Genomic DNA, 26,498 nt, shown 5'->3' on the forward strand with positions numbered 1-26,498 from the left:
AGGTTGATGGCTTCAGGCATAAACCTTGCTTTGATTCTATCTGCCCAAGGCCAACAACATTTAGGTTTTCCTTTCCCCTCATCTCCTTTCCCACAATCCAAGTTCCTTTCCCCAGCTCTGCAGCCTGCAGCACTTGCCTCCTTTCTAGCAAATGCCATCAAGTAACATCAAAGTACATTTGCCAGGTTCAAATCTGGCACACCTTAACAAAAGCAGGCCTGCTGCTCCCATCTCTCCAGTCACCCTTCCCTCAAAATGCTGGTGCTTCATCTAGTCCACCAACAAGCATTTCTATCCAGCACGTTTGCAGGCTCTGATGAGATCTTATACAACCTGGCACAAGTGGAAACAGTGGAGATTACACTAGGCTGACCTCAAACAAAGCGAACAAAAAGCAGCTGTCCTACTTTGAACCACGATGACAAAACACTAGCAGCGAGCATGTGCCTTGAAGTGGCTGTACCACCTGTCTAAGAAATGACCCAGTCTAGACCAAAATGAAGTGAGACTGGCCAGGAGCTCTCAGACAGATACATGGCTGCAAACGGATGAAGACACAATACAGTAGATAATACGGCTTCCAATCCAGCTGTGGACAACTTGAGGAATTTATGTTATCTCTTGCCACCTCTAACCCTCTTTGACTATAGGACTTAAGTTTTCACTTTCAATTAAACATGGGACCTATGTAACGTTAGTCAGCCCTCTCATCTCTTCTGAATAGGCTCAAATTTGTCCTAATCTCCCAAACTCTTACAAAATATGTTTAACGTCCTAGGAAGCAAGTTCTGTAAAACTTGTAACTCTTGTCTGGTCAGGAGGCCTAGTTTCCTAGTTTTGTGTTTGGTTTTGTTTTTGGTGCCCAGATCATCTTACTTCTTATTTGAGGAGCCCAGTAAATGCCTCAGGGCTTAGAGCTCAAACTGCTGCCTCCAAGTTTCCATGGGCACACAAGCGAGACCAGCACCCCTGGATGTTCTTCCTGCTTCCAGCGATGTCCCATGTACAACCATTCACTCCCCTACCTCTGCCTTCATTTCCTACCTCCAGCACACAGTCTTTCACCACATTTCTTTACCTTGGTTTTCCGCCAGATTCCTCCACTCTACAGATAGTCATAAGCACTCCTTTGTCTTTGGAATTAAGTTACTGGTGCATGTTTGTTCCAGCAAATGACTGCCAAGTCACTTTTCTTTAATATAGTTAATTTTTTTTTTTGAAACAAGAAAAAATAATTATGTCTGAACTAGTACCTGCTGCATGCCTTGCATTGTTTGCTGCAGGAACTGTAGCTGCTGATCCTTGGTAAGGTTGTCTTCCGTCCGAAAGAGCTGTTCTTTCTCTTGCTTCAGCAACTCCACCTCGTTCCTGTAGGCATCCAGCTGCCAGCGGAGGCTGTCATTCTCTTCTTTCAGAGCGTAGGCCTGCGCAGCCAGGGCTGGAGGACAAACAGAACAGGTGCAAGCTGAGAGGCCTTCTACAAAAGGGAGTTTCTCATCCAGATTCTTAAAGTTCAGATTAGCCCAGAAAACAAAACAGCAAGGCCTTACCTGGGGACTCTTACTTTTTACTGGGTGTATGTGGCCTCTTTAGAATTGTTTTCTATTCTATTTGATCTTACGTGTGACTCTTTCTTTTGAGCACATGATTAATTCCTTTCAAATTATAATTTCTTGATCTCATCGCCTAACACCCTTATAGAAATCAGTGTGCACTGCTAGGTGACGACAACATTCAGAACTCCAGGCCCCAATCCTTCCTACTGTGTTACTGTCTGCTCCCTTCCTACAGGGCTGCCTGGCTCCTTGGAATGGTGCCGCCTTTCCAACAGGTTATAGTTCTGTAGCCTGAGGCAGGGCACGGGAGAAGCAGGAACAGCAGCAACAACCACAGCCACAGATCAGAGGGTATTACATACAAACCATTCCTTCCTCATCATGCAAATTCTTGTATCTAATTCCTTTCACAATTGTACCCTAGTCTCACCCATTTTACAAGCAAATTAAACTACCTCCAAGATGGAGTGGTGACTCTACAGTCCTCCTGAAACCTAAAAGCAGATATTGAGACTTCAGTTCCGTCCCATCTTACTGGGAAACCAAGGCAGGGAATGCAGGGTCTTATATACACATCACAAGGCTTCAGAAACAGCTGACACTGAATTAAAGAGAGATGTGTAAGGCACAAAACAGAAACTGATCATGGCCAATGCCTTCCCCCAGATTTCCACAGTGTTGCCCAGTGGTGTCTCTAACAGCATCTAGAGTTTGCTGAGTACTCATAAAGTTATAGACACGGAGCCCAGAGCCTTGTATGAACCAACTCAGTCCCTCCAAGAAGCCTACAACAGGGGCACCATGTTAACCCTGCCTTTACCAAGGAGAAAAGCAAAGCCCAAAGAAGTGTAATGATTGTCCAGCCACATGAAGTAGCAGAGTGAGGGGACTGCCAGAGTCAGCTCTCAGTTCCTGTGCAGCTGTCAGTCCATGAATTCCTTGTTCTTACAAAACCAATGTCTGTTCTCTACTGCTGCTCTTATACCAGGGTCCCAAACTTGCTCCCAGTCCAGAGAAGTCATTCTCCACTTTTACAAGCAAGAAAAAAAAATGAAGGAAAATTTGAAACGCTTATTACCATAAACTTGTTTAAAGTCCTTTAGTCCTGGTATGTGAATATGGTATGGAGCCTTTCAAAAGCACACTAGGTTCTTGGTACACACTCATTTCCATGCACTGTTTCCCATGCCCAGTGCTGGACACTCAGATGGAGGAAGACCTATGGATAGTCTGCGTTCACACTGCATATACGGCTGGCATAGCCTGAGATGCAGTGAGACCTCAGGGAATTCTCTCCTCATATAGTAAACAGCAAGTTACACTGTCAGTTTCACACTTGAGTGTTTGAAGATATTACATTTTGCAAAATGGCAATACAAACACAGTACATGCTGATTTACTACTCATCAAAGAAAAAAACACATTAATCAGAAAGCTCCCATCTCACTTCACTAAGGAGCAATTAGTCAACAAGCATTTACTACACATGATCCTGCACCCAGGTCTGCATGGGCATGTTGGATTTCAAATAGGGCAGAAGAAATATGCTTCTTTGCTCAGGGAGCTTAAAAATCTAGCAGATGATGGGATGGTTAAAATGAAACTAATGCTTTCAAAGGAGGGAGGAATAGTGTGATGCCTGGCATGTAGTACACACTCAACAAAAGGTAGTTGGATGAATAAAAAAAAGGAGCAACTTAATAGCTCCTGATTCATGAAGAAGGAGTTCAAAGGAGAGAAGGTCAAATGAAGACTGCAGGATCAAGAGAGGAATTTAGAAGAGGGAAACCCCAGGGTATAGCAGAAGCAGAAACTCAGGGGTAAATACTGAAGAGAGAATATTTGGGTCAGGAAGAAGGGAAGCTTGAACCAAGAAGCAAGTGCTTCCTTGGGAGAAGTGAGAGAGGGGAGAGCACAGGCACTGGGGCAGGAGAGGAAGGTTATGGTCAAGGGGGTGGTCAAGGAGAGCCCCGCACGGCATTGAGGCAGGAGGGGAAGGTTATGGTCAAGGGGGTGGTCAAGGAGAGCCCTGCACGGCATTGAGGCAGGAGGGGAAGGTTATGGTCAAGGGGGTGGTCAAGGAGAGCCCCGCACGGCATTGAGGCAGGAGGGGAAGGTTATGGTCAAGGGGGTGGTCAAGGAGAGCCCCGCACGGCATTGAGGCAGGAGGGGAAGGTTATGGTCAAGGAGGTGGCTGATTGGGAGCAATGGGAGTTTCCTGGGATAGCTGAAGGACACAGTGAAATCGGTGATTTAGGAAGATTAGTTTGGCAGTGGTGCATGGAATGAACTGGACGCTGAAGACAATGAATGAAGGGAATGTAATTTGGGGTCTGTGTGCATAAAAGTCAGGAGCAGCCACTATTACAGTTCTCAGGAGAAGGGCACACAAAATCAAGGATGATCCAGGACACTCCCAGGAGCAAAGTCTGTCCACGCTCTTTAACACTGTGCACTTCAATGTCAAATCCTGCCTACGCCCTGAGATACTGGCTCCTAATAACTCAGTTTACCAACCCATGTGAACATGGTTATGACACTTCTTTTGAGAGAATATGGTAACTGGTAATGGGGCAAAAAGCATGGAAAATGCAAATGATGAGAAAAGTGTTGGCACTACACAAGCATATTACTACATTTAGTAGCATTCAAAGACACTTAAGTCATTTCCTTAGGAAGCTCTATTTGGACCTTTTTCAATTCAGAGTGGCATTTTTATTATCATAACTGATAGCAGGTGTTTGTGAAGAAATCGATTAGTATGCAGGGATGGAAATTACATTTTCCAAATGAATTGCATAGTCTGCAAGATATGCTGAAATCTGTGTAACAAAATGCAAGCAGCTATAAAGCATGTGCCAGCAACATTATTTAAATAAATTATCTGAACATAAATACACACAGGAAAGTACACCATCCATTATTTTAGGCACTCTCTCCCAAGCCTATGGAACAGTACTGCTGCGAATCCGAACTCTTGGCAATCATGGTGCCTATCAAGCAGAATAGAATGTTATTTTTGTACTCCTGGAAGAGGAATGTGACTACAAACACACACGCACACACACCCCAGCTATAATTCCCACTACTTTCCCTTTCCCCCAAATATCAGTAAATTAAAAAGGAAGAAAGAAAATCAATACCATTGCCAATCCCATCAACATTTTTGTAACCGGGGCATATAACTGGATTTACATTTCTTGTTAAATGATTTCAAGCTTCATATTTACAAAAGCAAAATGTTGGTCACTCATGAGGCATTATACTTACTGGCTACCCACTAAGATACTGTGTGCTGACTCCACTTAGCTTCAGGCCACCTGTTCTTAGACATGATTCAATGTTACACTGTAGCCCACGTCATGTCCCTCCCTCGGGGCTGCCTGGGTGAAGCTGTGCTTCTTGGACTACAGCTCTAAACGAAACAAAATCCTAGTAATTTCTGACCTAATGCAATGTTTCAGTGTGTTAAAACCTCAGAAACTTGGAAGGTCAACTCTTGATTTCTCTTCTCTTTAGTTCTTTTGGGACACATTGTAGTCAATTAAAATTTTTTCATAAAATTGTCATCAGGCTCCCATGAGAAAGTTTATCCTATGAGACAGTACTGCAAATCCACTGTTAAACATTAGTGGAAAGATGAAATACAAACCACATCTTTTGGTTTGTATCTTTTGGTTAGAATCCCCAAGGAGTATACTATGTGCCAAAACACAGAACCTCCAGTGAAATAAATGTACTGTGGATGACTACTTTTCAGGGAGACTACAGAAAGACACCTTCAACATACAACACACTGAAATTAAATCTTTCCTTGGTGATTTTATAAAGGCATTGCTGAATTGTGTCGTGCCTTTGGGTTATGGTTAATTAACTCGTTGATCAAACATTTATTGAACACTCACAGCACAGAACTGTAGCACATGCAGAAAAGGTGAGCCCAGTGGAATCATGCATTTGTAGGTGCTAAGAAATTTGGGAAAATTCTGTACCCTGGAATATTCCTATTGAGTCAAAAGTCAAATGATGACATTGGAAAAGAAAAAAAATCTGTGAAACAAGCTTAATTTACAACTCAAAATTAGTTACAGATGAGGCAAACCAAAGGTAACATTGGTGTATAAAAACTGAACTCCAGATCAAATTACTTTGCTGAAGGAAAGGTTCAAAGTATTACAGCATCTCATTGTATCCTTGACTAAAGTCCATATAAAGTATTCTTCTTATACATTAATTATGGTCAAAATGACCTCCTCTGTCTCCTGTATTACTCTGTTTCCATGGGAACCAATAATGGCATGCTTAAGTTCTTTAAGTAAATAATCTGGTAAAAGCCTTCAAATCTCTCTCTTACCAGTCTGAGCCAGCCTCAGAAAAATAATTAGCAACATATGAAAAATGTAAGTTATTTTGGGTTATGTCCCAGTAAGCTGACAGTGTGTTAATATCTTTTTCAGGCTTAGGCAATATGTAGCTAAGTAATAAGGCACTTTAACATATTGTTTCTAACAGGATCTGGGTTTCTCTGGAACTGTTAAGTCTCTATGTCTTTGGGGAACTCTGCTGAGCAGTCTCCCCGCTCTCTGCTGGATGTTCTCCTGCGGTGTGTTTCTTTCCCAAGCACAAAAAGTCTGCAAGGATTTCACTGGCTGCCATCCAGGTGGGCAGTTCTCCATCAAGTTCAGTGCACGGGAAGGTGGGGATGGGCTCAAAGCACAGAAGACAGTTCCATGGTGTGTGTGTGCCTTCCAAGTCTCCTTCCTGCACCATGAACATGCCTAGCAGTCCCCTGTGGAAGGGAGCTATGGTCAAAGCCCAGGGGCTTAGGGACTGCCTCTCTGAAACTGGCTCTGAATCCATGGAGGAGGGAGGTGTGCTTCAAGGTCCACAGCTGCGCTTCTGTGGCCCAGGACTGGAACTGGGTGCCCAGAACTTGTGCTTCTCTTTGCATAGTCTGCATGGCTCACCAGAGGCCACTGCTCCAGAGCTTCTTCTGGGCGGGTGGGTAAGGAGTGATATCCACTTTCCATCAAGCTCTTCCTGCTGCTGCTGTGGGTAGTGGCTTAGAGCTCAAAGTTGTATCAGCCTTGGACTATGCTGGGCCCAAGATATAAACTTCTGTGTGTACAGCCACCAACATTCGGGGCAACTGGTGTTACTCTAAATCATCATTCCTCAAAATGGTAGCCTACACTATTCTCCGGATGAGCAAATCAACACAGATACGCCTCTGGGCCCTGCTCCTAGAGCTGCCACGTTGATGGGTCTGGGATGAAACTTGGGAATCTGCACTGCTTCTGAAGCTAGGTGGTGCTGGGGCAGCTGGTGTTGTGGAACTCTACTTAGATGGCTGCCTGTTCAACACCCTGGCTCCTGAACCAGGGCTGTGGCAGGCTTGTTTGGGCAAACACTTCTGAGGAAGCCCTGTGCTTGGCTTGTGTTCCAGTTGTTTCCCTTGACCTTGTGTAGTCTGAAGCCAGGCTCTGCACCTGCATAGGCAGTCCCAGTGCCCAGGATCTGTGGTCCAAGCTCTACCTGGGCACTGTCCTGGGCACTGGGCAACAGATACTGTCACTGCCCCATCATCCCAAATACCAGGAGCAGTAACAGTGGCAGTCATAGCTGCCAAGATTGTAGATGCCAACCACTGCAAAGCCTATGATATCTGTACACTGTACACTGTGACAGGGCACACAATGTTTCTATTTTACAAGCACAGCTAGTTGCAGGTGTAGGATGTAATTCTCAAATCTCATTGGTGGACATAAGGCCCTCAAAGTGGCCTGAGTCAAAAGGGTGCCTCAGCCTGAGATGCCAGGGACCCTACTACAGTAGCTGGTTGGTTCTGAACAGAGGGCTTTACTGAGAAGAGGCTTCACTAAGCAAGCAGAGGACAAATTTGTCTTAACAAAACACAGGTATATTTTCTCCAGGAGACATCTAGGAGAGGATCCATGTGGAAACTAAACTCATCCTTTTGGAAGCCTTGAGGGCTTGATCCAAACCAGAGAAAGGGGACCTGTCTTTGTTTCCACTGTGTTTCACCTCTGAGAAGGCCTTGACAAAGTACTAATCCCACAGCCCATAAGCCTTGCTTGTTAGCAATGCTTAACTGAGCATCCCCTTGCTTCAGCAGTTCAGGCAACCATGTCCCACAGTTCAATACCTGGCTCCACTCCTGATTCTAGCTTCTTGTCAACCAGACCCTGGGAGGCAGCAGCAACTGGCTCCAGCAACTGGGTTCTTGCCTGCCTCCTAGGGGACCTGCACTAAATTCCAGGCTCCCAACTCTGTGCCTTAGTCTCTGCCATGTTGGCAGTGGGAGTTCCCTGTCTGTCTCTGCCTCTCAAATAATTAAAAAATTAATTAAAAATAAGTCTTCATCAAGCGACTTGAATCTGAGGATTCATGCTGATTTAGGGACTCCTGAAGAAGCAAAGTTCAAGCGCATCCCCTATTCACTTGAACCATATCTGATATATATTTTTTAAAGATTTACTTATTCATTTTGAAAACTGAAGTTCCAGAGAAAGAGAAAGCAAGAGAGTGTGCACAATAGAGGCAGAGAAGCATCCTGCATGCTGCTTCTGTTGCCCTCTCAGTGGACTCATGGGAGTCAGAGACAAGGACCTGCTGCCACACCCTTAGGAGACCAAATGAAGGCACTGGGTACCCCAGGGTGCTTTCAGTGTCCATGCCAGGCACCAAACTGAAAGCTTTGTGGGATGTCTGCCCAGCAGCCTGTCTGTCACGACAAAGGCCTTTACAGTCCCAACAATGTACAATCGATCTGTTTCTTGGCAATACCTGTACCACACTATTGAAGCAGCAATCTTCCTCAAATTGCTCATGGAAATTTCTCCTGCTACATTTTTACAGGATTATTATTATTACAACTTAGCATTGACATAACATTTTATATTTGCAGTGTGTATTATAGTCTGCACATTAGCTATTATTAGGGAGAGCTAAACAGAAGCACAAAGCAGTGTCTATTTCCATCTTTGTGTGAGGCCAGTGGAATAAGAGTAATTTGGGAAGCACAGGGAAACAGGATCCTGTTATTATAATGGCTTCAGTGTGACTCTGGAAGCACAACTGACAGCAGGTGAACTGTGGGGGTGGTGGTGGGGAAGAATGAGGAAGATGAGAATCCCTTCCTCTGCCTCCTCTTCTTAACCAAGCCATCTGTCCCAGTGGGGGGACTGTGAGGTGCTTCTGGATGGCTGACATTGTTGAGGATTCACGTCACTGTTTCATCAGTTCTGTAGTGATATTCTTACCCTCTGTTACCTCCCCTGGCCGTCCCATCTTCCCCCGAGGAAAATCAGCAAAGGCAAGAGGTGTGCTCATGTCTTCCAACAGCCAGCCAGGCTAGTCTGTCAGGGAAAATGTCACTGAAGGATGCTCTGTCTGGACAGCGGCTACAGCGCACCATGCTCTTGGTGTTAAGAAGGAAGGGGGAGAAGTTGGAGAAGGTGTGACTGGCCTAAACCTTGAGTTTGGACCACCCATGAAGAAGCAGGAGTGGGGAGTGGCATTGTACATTGGCAGCTGCTATGACTAGGGACTCAGCCATATCCAGGAGAAGGTGCCAGGGCTGGCAGGGCAAGAGGAGATAAGGGAGAGAGGAGACTGGCTTCTACAGGGACCCCAAAGCCAGGCAGGAGAAGTAAAAAGAAGGTAGCAGGCGTTTGGTCCCTACTCTCTTTTTTGGTTATATTTCTACTTGCTTTTTCATCTTTAATCCCCATTTCAATTTCTAACACATTAAGGTGACTTACCCACCCCCAGTCCTCCAGCCCACCGAAAGTCTGAGAGATTCTGTTCTATGGCCATCAGCCTTCACTGACCCAGCACACATCTCAAAAGGATACTGGCTTGTAGAAACAGCAACTCCTCGCTGGGGTCCTGCCCTGAAACAGTGTCCTAACCACCCACCATTGGGTTTTGCTTTGTGTGACTTCATCTTAACTAGTATATAGTCTTATTCAAAGAGAGGAGTGTCTTGTGTTTAAACAGCATTCCTGGCGCCAACGCTGCAGCATAGAGGGTTGGGCTGCAGTCTGCCACACTGCATTCCATAGGGGTGCTGGTTCATGTCTTGGTTGCTCTGCTTCTGATCTGTCTCTCTGTCTGGGAAAAGCAGCGGAAGATGGCTCAAGTGCTTGGGTCTTTGTCACCCACATGGGGGACTAGGGTGAAGCTCCAGGCTCCTGTCCTGCCCTGGCCATTGGAGCCATTTGAGGAGTGAACCAGTAGATGGAAGATGTCTGTCTCTCACCTTCTCTGTAACTCTGCCTTTAAAATAATGAATAAATAAGTACATTATTTCTAAAAAGAAATAGACAGGATTCCTTTCCCTGAAAACACGGCCCCCCATTCCCGTATCAGCCTGTAATGTATCTAGCCCTACCCCAACTACAATTTTTTCTTTCCTTTTCAACAAATGTTCACTCATAATGTTCTTCAAAACATGCCTTTCCAAACATGATACTTTGCTTTTGCCACACACCTGGCACATACGCACACATTTGCACACACATGATGTGCACCAGCCTTTCCAGCACACTGTGTGCATACCGTGGAACACGAACTGAAGCCCAGCTCTCAAGTATGTCCACACTTATGGGCACTGCTTCCTACAAGGACTAGCTAGTCCTTCCAAAAGCCTCTATTTTCTAACACCAAATGCTTGAGATAAGCAGGGTGAGCGGCAGAGGAGTTTGTCACTTGTGCTTTGCATAAACCCTAACCAACCAGAACATTGAGTGGGAACCCACACTGTGCTCTGACACTTGGGCTGTCTGAAATCGTATCCTCTCCCTGCTGTCCTTGTCACCAACACTGAAACTGATTTATGGACATGTATTTGTGGCTGGCACTGGGACAGAAATAATATCATCCCTGATTGGCTGACCAAGGGTGACATTGGTGTGAGCAGCCAGCTGCCATCATCGGCTCTCTGTATCCCATCTTTGATGGGAAATCCTGGGTCTGTCCCAAACCCCCTGAATCTGAGATGCAGCCTTGGAGCCTGGGAAGGAGCATCCCAAGTTTCTGGGTAGATCCTAATACATGCTCACGTATATAACCATGCCCCAAGCCCTTTTCTCTTTAGGGACTGTTTCCCATTCCTTAATGCCTCCTCCCAGTCTCCTCTTTGTTTCATTAACATTGTTATTATTTGGGGGCACTGGCTTTCTGGCACTTTGCCAATGGCTTCTGTATTAGCAACAGAACCTTCTGCCCCTCTCTAGCTTTTACCCTCCTTGGCTTTCTGGGCGTCTCTGCCTTCTCTGGTGTCTGCTCACATTCCATTCATCTGTCTAGCTGCGTCTCTCTGAATGCTACTGACGGCTTCTCCTGTGGTGAGATTGGGACTGAATGCTTTCATAAATCCTCCAGGCAGCGTCTCCAAAACACACTGTTCTGATCTACTAGGTGTTGTCGCGCATTCCTTTTCTTCGCAGCTGTATTTCTGTGCAAAGTTTCTGCTGTGGCAGGTTTGTGGCTGGTACCCAGGGGAGGCCAGGCTGAGCTTCTAGAACTAATCACCCTTGACCAGGGGCCCCCCAGACCAGCTCTCTTGACACCAGGAGAGTGGCTCAATGTCACGGGGCTCTTCTCTTTGGCAAGCGTCCAGCATACCCGCTTCCCTCTCATCCCTGATGGATGAGAAAGCAGTCCTTGGCTGGCTTCCTAGACTCAGAGCCAGGCAGGGACTCTGTTCCTGGCTTGCATCACAATTTGCTGTATCAGGCCACCCTCCTTTCCCATCCCAGTAACCATTTCTTCCTGTTATCCAAAGACCTGATTAGAGGAATCTTCTGCCTGAATCTTGCATGCTAGACTCTCATTTCTCCTTTTTCTTTTATCTCTTTATGAGTGCCACATTTAGTCACTCTGACCACTGAACGTATTTATCCCCTCCTCCATTCTCACATATCACACATTGTTTCCCATCCAGCCATCCAGCCTCATGTGACAGACCAGTGGTTATCAGTTCTCTGAGCACCAGAATCAGCAGAGTAAGGATCTGAGTGACACAGCTGCCCATGGACTGGTGTTTGTACAGAGTTCCCCAGGTGACTCCCAAGTGCAGCAGGACTCTGAACTGTTCTTGCTCACCAGTATCAGTGTCCCACATTGCCAGGGTTCCTGGTATTTGCAAAATGCCAGGAAACTCCTTAATTGGGGTATTTCTCACAACCCGATTAAGCAAAATCTCTTAAGATGAACCAAATGTCACTGCTCAATTGTTCAGAAAAGGGACATCCTTTGCAAGCACACTGGAACCAGAGCTGCTGCCCTACTTGGACAGACCTCTGACCTTGTTTCTTCAGTGCATGCCTTGAATTGAATTGAATTGAATTGAATTGAATTGAATTGAATTGAATTGAATTGAATTGAATTGAATTGAATTGAATTGAAGGCTCTCCAGGACACAGGTTGTCACTCTGGCAGTCTCCTTTGTAACAGCTGTTCCTCACTACACCAATGGACCTCTCTTCAAAACAGCACTGGAGGGAGTTGAGGGGTCCTCACCTAGACCTCGGGAGTAGAAACGAAACATGAAAGGAAGCCAGGGGCTGGTGTCCAGGATTCCTCATTTCTTGCTACACCAAGGGCTCCAGATCACATTCTTTCGTTGGACATGTCTCCTCATTATTTGTTTTCATCCTTGGACTCAGATGGCTTCAAAATTCTGGCTTCACAAACTCAGCATTTGTTTTCTCTGAGTCCTTGGGCAGCAAAGTATTTCATAAATTGTCTGGATGGCCAAGTTAAACCAATTTTTCCTTGGGACAGCCTGTTCAGACATTAAAATCCACTGTATACTAAACACGATTATATTATTTTTCACATCCTCCCCAAAGTTAAACTTATGCACTTTTGCTTTGCTCATTACATTGATTTGTTTGGAGTTTCTGATCAGAGCTATTTTCAGGTAGCACTGCTTTAGTCTTCCTAGCAACTCCTTACAAAAGCCCTAGCAAGTGCTGAAGCACCACTTAAGCACAATTTATCAAACTTAAAATGCTTTGAAATGGCTCTACCTTTTTGTTAATTGAGAAAAAGAGCTGCCCGGGTAAGTTCATAGGGTGACCTTCATTGAATTAAAGAGGTCAGTGATAGGACAGGCTTCAAATCCACAGTGGACGATTAAAAAAAATGGCTTCCTTCCAATTAAACGCAAATTAGCATGAAATGTTTTGTTTCTGAAAGGTTACAATAATTCCTATTGTTCCCAGCTTTTCATTGAGTATAAGAGAGGAGGCACAGTGATTGGTTGTAGGTAGCATGCTTTGTGAACATAGCACTGGCCATCTAGCATCAGCGAAAATATTCCTTTCTTCTCTAGAGGTCATACAGAAGAAGCAAAAGATCGAACTTAAGTCTTAGTTTCTATATTAAACAGCCCAAAGACCTAAAAAACTTTCAATTATTCTTTTTTAAAAAATCAAGGTAAGTTTTTCACGTGTGGTAACTTCTTGGTATCACTCTAGCTTGCAACCAGCCCTGGTGGTTTCACAATCTGGAAGGTCTCGGCGTTGCTGCCCTGTAGAACAACACACGGAAGAGTCTGATAGGACAAGGCAGGGTCCCCGAGCAGAGGACAGACACGTGCTGCCGTTCGGGGACCGTGGAGTGTTCCTCAGGAGCAGCTTACTTGAGGAGAGCTCTGGTCATGGTGTCTAGTGTCTTGAGTTTTTGCTCCCCTCAGCTTCAAGGGCTTGTGGACAAGAAGGAAGCAGAGGCAGGGTCGAGAGACAGGACCTATGAAACCGTGGGAAGGAACAGACCTTCCATGGGACTGCAGGATCCTCATCCCAGAAACCATTTAATCATTGCTGTGAGAATTAAACATAGGGGAACTTCCAGAAGTTTGTGGAGAAGGGTGTTCAATGATTAGCGCATTTTGTGCAAAATGCTTTGAAATTCATTTTTTTTCCTTATATACATTTCCATGAACTTTTTAAAAAAACTCTTCATGGGTAGCAGGAATTTCCAACCCCCCCCCATTGGTACTGAGCAAAAAACAAACCAAAACAATTAATTAACTGATCAAACTTTAAATTATCTTACTTTCAATTTCCCAACCATTTCCCTAAAACATTTTTGTCTCTTTATCGTATACAGTACAAAGCGGTGAGCATCTGGAGAGGAAGACATCCTAAGCTGACCTTGAAGCAGCATGTGGGGTACAAGGTCATCCCAACTCAGCACATGCTTCTTGCTGCTTCCTTAACGAGCATCCAAGGTTTCTCCAAGGGCTGACCAAACTCAGATGAGAAGATGTACAAAACTGTCCAGGTATTCTCTGCTCTCAAGGGTCTCTCTGCTGGTGATGGTTGTGGCATGTGACAGCACAGAGGGCAGGCTGCGTGGACCCACTATCAGATGCCTGTCCAGGAGAACGGGGACAGAGGCTACGCTGTCAGGTCTTCTTAACTGATGAGCAACACAATTCCATCAAAGACTGGGTTTCAGTAGATAGTCTAATTCATTCTTCCCCACTTCTTGCCTTTGTCTGGCACTGCAAGCCACATGCTCCACGTCTGTGTACATTATAAAAATTCACTGAGCATCCTTAAGATGATCCACAGCAGCAAAGAGCTAAGGATAAAGAAATGGCTGGCGACAGGATACCAGAAAAATCTACTACCACAGGAGGGGCATGTTCAAAAAGAGCTGACTGATAAGTCATCAGAAGAATGCAATCTCTCATACTACTACCAACAGATTTGCAAAATGTGAGGTGAAGATTACGTTCTTTCCCAAAACTTGTAACCATAAAAATGCCACACGTATCCAGCATGTACTTCTAGTATCTACAAATATGCAAATCAACTGATTAATGCTGGGGGTACCAAAACTCAGTTTTCCCATGAAGTTGGACAACACTGTGCGGAGGGAGAAGATATTACTTCCGCAACCTTGTCTAGATCAAAACTTCCCTGCATCTGTGAATCTCGAAATGACTTCCATTACTGAAGATGCTCTCGCTCAGACTTCTATTTTTAAGATATATTGAGAGGTATATCTCATAAAGAAAAGCCTTGGGAACATGGAAGCAGAGAGACCACTTCAATAAGCTTTTAAATTAGATGGAGAGTCAATAAACTAGTGATCTTGAGGTAGGCTCTCCCAGGCCCTGCGGGTACAGTGAGAACACGGGGATGATATTGTAGCTCGGATTATTTCAGATCGACCATTAAATGTGAGCCTGTGTTTGTGAAATGGCTTGCTTTTCTCTTTGTCTTTCTTTGAGAGTTAGGAAACTGAACACACTGGTTGTGTGGTATGTGCAGCTTACAAAGGAAACATGTGACAAGGCTCTCCTCATTCCCAGTGTACTTCACTTCCTCAAAACATTTCTTCCTCTTGTCTAAAATCATACGGTAGACACTGTTTCGAAGAAATAATTATCACTTAACTATAAAAGGCTGGGGGCTGGGCCTGATGCGATAGCCTAGTGGCTGAAGTCTTCTCCTTACATGCACTGGGATCCCATATTGGTGCTGATTCATGTTCTGGCTGCTCCACTTCCTATCCAGCTCCCTGTCTGTGTCCTGGGAAAGCTGCAGAGGATGGGCCAAAGCTTTGAGACCCAGCATCTGTGTAGGAGACTCAGAAGAAGCTCCTAGCTTCTGGCTTCAGATGGGTTCAGCTCCGGCTGTTGCAGTCACTAGGGGAGTGAACCAGCAGATGGAAGATCTCTCTATTTCCTTCTCTCTGTATATCTGACTTTCCAATAAAAATAAATAAATCTTATAATAAAAATGGACAGGGGCCAATTTCCTGAATATTTCTTGAAAGGTGGCCTTTCTGTTGCAATAGACTTAAAAGTAGTTTATTGGGTTCACTACCTATGTTGAAGTGAAACTCTTTCTAGTAAATTCTAAGAAGACTTAAGTATAAGTCCTGGTCAGCACTGTCTGGATCAACATTCCAAGTTGTTAAATGTCTCCAGTCAACCTTCACCCTAACTGGTATCAAAGTTTCATGCCTTTAGCATGTTGATTTTCTTTGGTTGATGATTCTTATGTCACTTAAGGTATCTGAAAGACAGTCTGCAATCTTTTCCCCACAGAAGTCAGTGGTGCCAGGGGAAAGGTATTAGCCTGGAAACAAAAAAGGTCATGTTGAAGTGTAGTTTTTCTTGAGCAGGCATATTCTTACCATGGGACTACATTTTCCTATTTGTTACAAACAAAAAAGAGGAGGAACAACATCTTTAAGACTTCTTTTAATCTCGACACTCGGCATTGTTGATCTTGCTCTGGGTAAGAGCTCAAAGATACTGTCTGGTTTAGAATTTGCATTCTTTCTTCAATCCTTCCTTTAAGTAGTTATGCAAATATAATTAGCCGTTGTAATAGGAAACTAGGATGACAGGTTCTAAGAAGGTAAGCATATTACATATGGCAAGCTACATGTGGAAATTCTCTTAAGTTAAAGCAAGACAAGACAGTCAGCTTCCATCCTCTAACACTAGTTGCTGTCACTACTTTAGATTTTACAGACTGGCTGGAAACACCCAGGCATTAGTCCTCAAATGCCATTAATGTGACCACATATTCTCCTTTAAAGGTTTACTACAATATTGTTAAAATAATACTTATATAAACATGTGGACATCTTTCAACTACACAAAGGACCAAAAAAAAAAAAATCACCTTTAACCACACTAGAGATAATCACTCTGACTATTCTGACCCATAGCCTTGCATATTTCTCCCTATAAACTGTGAAAATAACACACTCAAAGAGAGAGGAAGTCAAAATTGTCTGAATAATATATTGATTTGTAACTGCTTTTATCGCTTTGCAATTTATTGAAACATTATCTAATACCTATCATTCTATAAGAGTACTCCAAAATATTCATTTAAAATTGAATTAAAAGATAACACACAGTTTCTATAAACTGCGAGACCCTTCACATGGTCTCCTAAAATAATATTTCTATATATTTTTCCAAGATGCATCATAGCTACGCCTTTCCCAACACTCTGGTATCTGAATATTTACATGCTTTTAAAGTAACTCTGATAAGCAAAAATTTAGACAACTGCTTCAAGCTGCAAAGATCACCCAACATGCCTGAAGAGGAACTCAAGGGTCTCTGGCATAAATCAAGCCCAGAAGTTGGGGTGGGTGTACTGAGGAATTAGTACCATGTTGCCTGAAACACTGTTTTCCTAGACTCCACCTTGCATGTTTGCCCAGACAAGTTCTCCCCTACTCTCTGGTCCTGAGGTGCCTAAGTCAAAGTGTCTTTCTCCACCAACTTCGCTGAAGGTTTCTTATCTTCTGTCCTGGCACTGGGAGAAGAGTCACCAGGCACTGCATCTCTGTCTGATGCAGAGGGCATTCAATAAGTGAAAGACAGGCATCTCAATGCTATTTAGAAGGAGAAGAGCTTACTAGGGTAAAAATGTCGGCATTATTATAAGTTTCCATTTCTAGGCTGCTAAGTATGAGAATAAATATCACATAATAGCAAGTGGAAGTTCTGAGGAAAGGAAGAAAGTAATTACTTCTCTGAATCCCATTTTCTAATAGTTATGTGGTCATTAACTGTGCATGGCTAGCTGGATTTCACAAGACACACTTTCATCAAGGGATAATAGCTTTATGTCATCAAGTGGGCTTTGACGAGCACTGCAAAAGCCAACAAGAACTAAGACAATGATGTTCATAGACAGTATATCACATTGCTAAGGAGTTGGTAATGGTATATGTTTTAATATGGTCTAGTATTGATCCTTTTGGTCAATGTTCCATTTTAACAGTATTATAGTCACACTTCAAGATTTTAGATGGATAGGTCTAGAAGAAAATCAATGGATACTATCTTCCTGCCACCAACTGGATTCTGTATCTATAGCTTCTTTGCTATGCCCACATTTAAGGAATCCAAAAGATGCTCCTGGAAGGGCTGGCTGAGTTTTGCCAGGCTTTTTAAGAAGCTCAGGAACATATTCTGACCATGTGAAAGATTTCAGATTCAACTTTTAGAGGTTCATGAGAAACAACCCATGATTCACAAAGCATACACATTCATTCACGCTGAATTTTCAATTTCACTAATGTAAGATTTTTTATATTAGATATTTTTATATAAAAAATGTTTGTTACAATAAGAGGTCAAAACCCACACTCACATATATTTGGCCCTGAGCATTAGAAAATACACAGAAAATATTTACATAGTTAAGCTGAGCAGATGAAAAATTTAGAAACCAAAACACTTTAGAGTGTGGTAACAGTTTTATTTTATTTCTTCATAATTTTTAACTGTAAGGCTTTTTAAAACAACCAGGTCCTGTTGTTTAGAAGGTGAGCAAATTTTATTTTTGATATGACATACTCTCTTAGAGGCAATGAGCTGAGCTGCTAAAGCGTTTTCTAGAAGTATCTGTTAGCATCACAGGTGAGCACGTCACGCAACAGGTCAATAATTAGAATGATAATCCTCACAATGAAAAGTTTCTAACTGCTTGCAAGTTGAAAGAGAAAATTAGGAATAAAAGCCATCAAGAAATTATTCTCTATATTTTGGCAACCAGGAAAAAAAGCTTACAAACTTACCTGGATTCTGTCCTCTAAACTCCCTCAAAAATATTCTGATTTTTCTGGTTTTTTTCCCCAGAAGTTATACATACCAATTCCAACAACACTGTGTTAATTTTGCTCAAATGCTAGCTGAAAACATATTTTAACATCCTGTCAGAATGAGATACTAAGAGTGTCAATAAAATGACACTAAAATAAATGTAAATTTAGATTGCTGGTACAAGTGGCTGCTTGGCTCTGGGAAGATGTTGGGTTGCTATAGTATTTTCCATAGCAACTTTGCATCTTATTACATAAATATTCCCTTCCTGTCTTTAAAGCCTGCTAAGGAAACAGGATTAAATCTACTCTCCTGCGTAATGATCCTGCATTAGGCCTTACCAGGATGAAATGCCCAGAAAGCATAATAAACTGTAATCTAGATAATGGTGTTCCTGGCAGTGGGGACGCATTGGGGCTCTGGGGGCTGCACTCAGCACTGCAACTCCCACCACTCACTGGCCACATGTTTAAACCCTCACCCACGCCAAGGTCTACAGCGCTCCCTTCTGGAAGATCGCTGGTTAATTTCCTAATTCTCTTCCTCTGCCTGCCAATCACTTACCTACCTATGCCCTGTGCCAGGTTCAAGCACCTTGTCACCACAGGCAAGGAGCCAGAACCTAACACAACCATAGCCTGCTTAGTGAAACACAGGGAAAAAGGGCTGGCCTGCTACACACTCATGCAAGGCATATGGAGAACCCACCCAGCCCCAAGCTTACATCCAACATAAAACATGGACTGTTAGAGAACCTAGGCTGGGACCTAAGGGGAGGGACCATACAGTGGAGTGGTTAAGTCTTACGTAAAATCCTTGGTATCCAGGCACAATGCAAATTCAGCCACACCCCAAACACAAGACTATGACAAGTTGGTGCCTGAGAGTTGTCAGGAGTTATGGTACTATTGGGGGCACCAGACAAAACAGGACCGGAAGGCGGCTAAGCTTGAAGGCAGCGTAGGTGTGAACCGTGAATTTACACAGCAGGTTGACACAGCCCTGCTGCTCCGAAGGAGGGCTTCCAGGAGGGAGGAATCCCCTACTGCAGGATGGATTCAGCAGCATTTGTCTTTTTACATTGAATGTAATTAACAGATACACTTTCCATCCTTGCAGAAGCATGTTTGTTATAGAAAGGGAATTCCAAGTATCTGAAATCGGGGAGATGAAAGGTCAATCCCAAATAAACATTCATTTATTTCTTTGGGCAAGATTAATTAAGATTTAAGAGAGAGAGAAAGAAAAACAACAACACAGAGAAAAGAAAAGCCAACGAACACAGGCTTGAGCTCTGTAGCGGGCAGGCTACTGAGCCCACCTTGGAAGACAGTGTCCGTCTCCTCCCACCGGACGCCTTTGATTCATCACACTGCCTTCCTTGCCACTTGGCTTCTAGAAGATGGTGGATTGTGGCCGAAAGGAAAAAGCTTTAATTCTGTGGTTGCCGATGGACACATACCACTACTCTTGCCTTTTACAGTGGTTAGTGTCTCAGACTGTCATCACGTGTGAGAAATATCTCATCCACTCCACATGGGTGCTCCTGCTCTGGGGGTCAGCTGCTGCTTGGAGCTTAGACCCTGGCACATAGCTAGAGACTGGGCCACCTTACATTCTGTACATTCATACATACATACATTCTGAATGCTTTTTTCCCTCTGCCAACTACTGCGAGTGAGCCTGCTTTGTATCAGATTCAACACTTTGGAAAAGGAAGCCTCAACCAGCTGCAAGGGCTGCGAGACACCAGCCTGTGCTTGGGAGCCTTCTCTTGGCCTGCTGGTGTGTGCTTGGCAGCAAACCTCCCCTTAGGCCTGTGCCTGCTTGCAATCTCCCTGCTAGGCACCTTTCAGAATCCTTCAAAAGCACCACCAAGCAAGAAATCCACTAGAGCAGAAAAATTAGGCAGTCCTTGTAGCAAAGAAATCGAAAGGACAGCCACAGTCAGTCTTAACAATTTTTTTTGACCAAAGGCTTACAGCTACATATCCAACTGCTCAGACTGAATACCTCTAATTCTAACGGTCCCTACTTAGATTTAGTTGGATGAAAGATGTTGAAAATCTATGACTTCTTATGGAAATTTTAAAAACAGAATCCATACTGGTATTGTGGCAAATTTCCATGGAAAATGAATAACCTAGGAAATAAGTCTTCAAAATTGAAAATATTTGCTCCTCTAAAGAGCCCAGGGTTTAAACGAGATGTAAATTAAAATCCAAGGACATCTGTTTATGTTTTACAGAGTGGTCTGAGGATTGTCAATCATGAAGTCAGGGCCTTTTAAGTTTTATTCTTCTGAAATTTGTGTTCATTGTCTGCCTCATCAAGTACTGGATGATGTTCACACACTCATACAGTAGGCAACGACATTCATTTTGGTTTAAAGTGAATTTAACTCATTGCCTTGAGGATATTTTTGATGTTAGAGATGGTGTTTATATTAAAATGTTTATTTTCTTCAGTCTTATGCCTTCTAGGGCAGGGAGTGCCATTCCTCCAGGGTCCATAGAGCCCTGGACACCAGAAGGTGCCTGCTACGGGCTTGCATGTGGCTTGTTTCTCAAGGGTTCATGTTTTCAGTGGCTTGGTCTCCAGTGATTTACAGATGGGGAAGTCTTTGAGAGGCAGGGTCCAATAGGAGTGGCCAAATCACTGGGGCCTTCCCTTAGGAGGGAAGGAAACATCATCTCTGGCAAAATTCTTGAGAGAACTGCTAAGAGTAAGAGCAAGGCTGGCTGACCCTTTCTGTTGTCTGGTCTTGTGATGGCATTTCTTTTTGAAGGGCCCTCACTGTGACGGCAGCACCCAGGAGGGTCTGACTAGGGCACCATACTCTCCAACCTTTACTACTGTGAACTCCATAAACTTCTGCTCTTTACATACATCCCATTTCAGGAACGTAATACAATATAACAAAGGAGGAAACACCAACACAGTGCTCCCCACATGTTGATAGCTACAATGTATTCCCACCAGCAAGGGTTGGGTGGTAGTGGGGAGAGTAAAAGACGAGGGAGGAGGAGGACAGGCAGTGGAAGAGAGAGGAGCAGGGTAGGTAGAAGGAATAGGTCTGAATTGAAAACTCTGGCTAGATTTCAGGAAGAGGAACACTAAACAGCAACTTCGAGTTATCAAAAAATTATGGTCATGGTGAATGCCAGTCTTTTTGAGTGGGCTTTGATAAACCTGTTGTGATTTTCAAATTTATCAAGAAAATATATGGGTTTTTTTTGTTTGTTTGTTTACACGAGCATCTTAGTTCTGCTCCACCAAATCCCCTCTCCCCTTCAAGACCCAATGAGTGAGGCAGAGAATAGTCTATCCAGAACTACAGCCACAGTGGCCCTGGAAATCTCCAGCCACAGACATGTTGTAAATGAGCATGTATGGTCTAGGAGGATGTTCAACAGAGTTACAGTTACAAAACTCTGATTTTTTGTTGTTGTTGTTCTAAAGAACCAAGTCAAGATGTCCTACAGGTTCCTACATCATCAATTGTGCCTTTTATAGAAACCAAATCAGGTCAATTCTTACCACGAAATGAAAGGCATGCAGGGGTATTTGTAAGGCATTGGACCAGCAGTCTTACCAGGGGTGTGAGAAGGAGCGGTCACCATAGTCTGCCAATGCAAGTGTTCCCCACCCCATGGACTGTTCTCTCTGAAATTCCTCAGAATTCTGGGTCAATTACTCCTCAGGGGGACCTGAGACAAAAATCTCACGGTTTTGATAAGAGCAAACATAGGCAAAGAATTTCCTAAAGCTCTGAGCAAATCCTTCCACTGTAGCCTCTGACAATTTCCTGCATCCTGGGGGCTTGCTCCTTTATCTGTGACTGGAAACTGGTCCCTAAGCAGTAGCAAAGGTGAGAAAAGCTGAGAGGAGTATCTCTCAGGCCAGGATTTCTTTGCCTGGCTTCCAGCAGCAGGTAGCAGGGATTTGTCTCCCCGTGTGGTCAGAAGAAGGGCTGCAAATGCTTCCTCCACGCTCCATAACCACAAGGAAAGGAAAACTGTTCGGCTTATCGGTGTGATCTTTTGGGACACACAGATTTAAAAATAAGGTCAGCCGTTCTCCCTCCCCTTTGCCAACCTTGTGCTTTCTACAGAAACCACACACCATGTCCTCTGGACCACCTCTTTTAGAAGAGCAAAGAAAAGACTCTGAACTCCCGTTCTTTCATGTGCTCCTATAACACTCGGTTTTATGACACGTGCTGTATTTTGCTCAGTGATTCTGCTAATCAAGTAACAAGCCTGGCAGAAGTTTCACAAAGTTCAGGCTTTATCTGGTTCTGGCTCTCAGCAGATGCCTGTGGAGTGAACCACTAGAGGGCTGGGAAGAAGGGTTCTGGAATCAAACCTCCAGGGAGGACCTCTGGTCTCTGCCATTTGTGGGGTCCTTGACTTGCCCTGCATGCCTCTGTAGCACAGGGGGCAGTGGTGGCAATCCTGCAGCTACATGTTTGTTGTCATGGTGCATCACATCTTCTCAGTGGGCATCCTGCTCAGGGCCATTACTATTCTGGTTCAAGGCAGGCTATGAAATCACATGAAATTTCTACTTGGGAAATCAACGCAAGCTTCATGTAAACTTACTTGCCACTTACCTGTAGGTAAACATCAGGAAAATAGTCAGGTTTTGTTTTTTTTTTTAAAAAAAAAAACATATTTACTTATCTGACGATCTTACTGATGCTGGTGGGTTTAGCCGTCAGACAAATGATACACATGATTCCAGACAGCAGTGACATAACCTCACTTGGATGCTAAGTTTCCAACGGATTTAAATTAGTGACTTCCTCTCTAGCAATCACAGAGAAGCAGCAACTCTGGCTACACACAACCCTATGGCCATGGACCTCAACAAAGGACAAAAGGTGATCAAGAATGGGAGCCAGCAGAGGCATAGGTGCTGCCAGCAGGCGTGGGTGTGGGTGCTGTACCAAGGACACTAAATTGGTGCAGGATGCCATTTGGCATGTGTGTGGCTTTGTCCCCTAGGAGTGCAGAGCCATGAACTGTCCAAGGTCTATAAGAACAAATGGGCCCTCAAGTTCATCAAGGAAAGGGTGCCGACACACATCCTGACCAAGAAGTAGAACAGACTGAGCAGTGTCTTGGCCTCTATAGGGAAAGTGGCCAACTGGAAGGAGCAAGCCTCTCCACTCGCATAATAAACACTTCAAGTCCCCTAGGGAAAAGAAGACTTGAATGAATGGAACCAGAGGATGAAGGGCAAGTCTGGATAGTAGTGGTTCTCACACGTTGCTGCTTCTCACTTCTCCACTGCCTATCCTTAGAAGCTTCTGGTTTAGCATGCTTTGGGTGGAGCCTGAGGATTTCTTTTCCTGATGAGTTCTGGGGTGACACTCCTATTACAGGGCTGGGGACCCCAGTTTTAAAAAGAAGGTCTGTAAGAGCTTTCTCCCAAGAGCCTCACTGATACCTCTGGCATTTACTCCTCAAGCTCTAGAGATGCAGAGCAACTTGACCACATGCAGCTGCAGGGAGCTCACCCTTCTGCCATCTTGATTCTTCCACTGACCACTAAGTGAGTCAAGCAGCCTCATGGTCAACTACAGTCTTTTTGTTAAAAACCCCGAGACAGGAGATAGATCCAATTCACTTGAATAGTTTTCTTTTTTGACCACAGTGGCAACCGTGACTCTTCCCTCATCTCAACACATGGCACCCTTGACCCAGCCATCAATCTGCCTTGGTGTCTCCATTGGGAATGAGCTTGCCTGTGTTTGCCCTACCAAGGAATTCATTTCCAAGTCCAGCACAGAAGTTTCATCAGCATCCCAGGTGTGAGAGAGCACACAAAGCAAGATCCTCTCAGTTTCTCTCCCTTTCACCACTCCAGGAGGGACAGCCCTCACTCGGAACCAAGGGAGTCCACCCCCTCGATTACCGGTTAGGTGAACTCCAATTTATCAGGAAAAAATGACTAATTTTCCAGCATGCTGGCTCGGAAGCTAGAAAGCTTCTTTAGGGATTAAGTCATTCCTAAATAAGAAGTCCAATGACTGAAACCAAATTTTATCTGTGTTTCAGCCGCAACTGCGACTGCCACACTCTGGAAAAGGATTTTTATGGGACAGGGAGGCATCCCTGAGAAATGGATCAGAGTCCCAGCTAAAACATGTGGGGAAACAACCGGAGCAATTTCAGTCTCCCTACTCCTAAAAGGAGCTTCGAGTTTCTATTAATAAAAGGCAGAGTAGCTCCAAGATGAAAGTTCAGTGTAACTCAAATGAAAGTGAGTGACGTGGCTATTTCCCAACGTACAGTCCCCATCTGAGGCGTGGAAGATCCTTATGATACCTCCTGGGAATGGAGCAGTGACGGGCGTTACCTGATTCGTCGACTCTCATTTTCTTGGTGGGGCTGTCACAGTTCTCATCGTCAGACATTTCCATTTCCTCCTCGCGGCGGATGCCCATGAGCTGCTCGCTTTGAGCATTGCGGAGCTCCTGAAAGCAGAGGACACACAGCGCTGTCAGAGCCCAGGACATGCCTCGGCAGGTTTTTCGCACTGGTCTCAGGACATGTTACAACTGACCGTGCATCGCTGACAAGCCTTAAGTCTTGACCTTCCCAACACTGCCTCATCTAATGTGGAATGAAGGGCTGCTGGGGGAGGGGTGTAGTGGCCCAGTTACAAATGGAGGCCTTGGGAAGATTCACACCTGGGAAAAATCCCTGCTCATCTGCAATGAGCTAAGGACTCCTCACTGTAAGTTGCTGATCTCTCCTGAGCCTCTATTTCCTCATTGGTCAGCAAGCAGATAGCAGCATCCACCTAGAGGGGCTATCCCAAGGTTCACATAGCAAGGCCTATTACGTGGCTGGCACCCCGGAAGGACCCACAGCTAATGTGGATGAGCAACTGAATTTTATTGAGGTCTGTTATAGTTTGCCACTGACCTGCTGTGTAACTTGTGCAATAATAACTTCCTCTCTCTTGGCCTCATTTTGCCCAGTGCAATACTGTGATAATTTTGAGCATGAAATGAGTGAATGCATATAAGAGACGTAGCATCAAGTCTGACACCTGGCCTGCTAAGCTGCTGTCAGCCACTATTATCTGTCACCTACACAGAGTGCCCCTGCATGTGTGTTTGTGCCTGTACATGATCACAACACTGCCTCCTCAACACTCACCTAAAATGCACAGACCATTCAGATATCTGAAGCTGAAAATCCAAAAAGTGTTTGGGAGCAAAACAAAAACAGACACTTCTTTTTTGTTTCCCATGCTATCACGTAAGGCTACTGATTTCTGTGGTAATGGCTGCTTTAATATAATTTTAAACTAAGAGCCATAGATTTTGGACATTCCCTGTTTTTTCTACTTATTGATGTGTGACCATAAGCAAGCCATTTTATTTCTCCGAGACTGGCAACTCATCCTGGATGGGGAATTGGCACTAATATAACTACAAGGCAATTAGCATGTAATAATATATGTGAAAATTCATTGTACAAATTACAATCATGCAGTGGATTTTTCACTACGGTCCCTAAATTCAGGACATTGAAATTATTTATCATTATTTTGTACCAAATAATGTGAACTTCAAAGGGTTCACAGAAAATGTATATTCTGAAAAAAATGATGGATGGATATCAATATTTTTAGTGCCAAAATATGTTTCTTTCTTTTTTAAATTCCAGGAGGCATTGGGAGTACTCTCCTGTTTGTGCATCCTTATTCATTCTGTCCTCTTACATGTTATTCTCAGATTTGAAAAAGGGAGGAAGCTCCATTACTCCTTCTCCCATTTTTAAACTGAAGTCTATGCAAAAAAAAATCACTATAATAAGTACACTTGCGAGTAACAATAAACCTAGATTACCTCACTTAACTTAATTTTAAATACAGAGCTTATTCAAGGTTGTGCATATATGTAGAGGTTCTCTCAATTCTGTTTTCTCCTGAGTGTACAGATTGGAATGGCGGCATGGTGGAAAGCAGATTATTTACTGTGAGCAGTATCTGATTAGTTAACACTGTACTGTGGCACTCACCATGGCTGAGGTCAGGGAAGGGGACAAGGCCAAGAGGCGAAGTTTGGGTTGGGTAGGGTCAGGGACACTAATTACTGGGAAGTCCTGAGAGGTCCCTGGTTGGACAGACAATGCCCCTTTACTGGACTGTACCACCCAGAGGCAGGAGGCACCAGGTCTGCCCTCATTGACACCCTCTGGTCTTGGAAGCAGGTGCCACCTGTGATTAGTAGAGAAGTGTTTAGGTTGTGGACAGCTAAGTTTTCCACTGACAAAGAGCCCAATCCCCATGGA

At 44.1% G+C, this 26,498-nt stretch overlaps 1 protein-coding gene across 2 annotated transcripts in view; it reads right to left on the reverse strand.

The window, feature by feature from the left end:
• The window catches only part of ENOX1 (ecto-NOX disulfide-thiol exchanger 1), a 190,270-nt gene that overhangs the window by 70,150 nt on the left and 93,622 nt on the right, over positions 1-26,498 (reverse strand). The window contains exons 7-11 of one of the 2 annotated variants that reach the window (XM_040991044.1): positions 24,550-24,667; positions 21,963-21,980; positions 14,686-14,714; positions 10,336-10,345; positions 1,254-1,438 (exon numbers count right to left, since the gene is read on the reverse strand). In XM_040991044.1, the coding sequence (XP_040846978.1) occupies positions 1,254-1,438; positions 10,336-10,345; positions 14,686-14,714; positions 21,963-21,980; positions 24,550-24,667 (360 nt within the window). The remainder of the gene's footprint in view (positions 1-1,253; positions 1,439-10,335; positions 10,346-14,685; positions 14,715-21,962; positions 21,981-24,549; positions 24,668-26,498) is intronic. The other variant, XM_040991043.1, reaches the window with a different exon arrangement.

This window comes from Ochotona curzoniae, unplaced genomic scaffold (assembly GCF_017591425.1).
Source record: "Ochotona curzoniae isolate NIBS_2020 unplaced genomic scaffold, NIBS_Ocur_1.0 contig_64, whole genome shotgun sequence".
Classification (NCBI taxonomy): Eukaryota; Metazoa; Chordata; class Mammalia; order Lagomorpha; family Ochotonidae; genus Ochotona; species Ochotona curzoniae.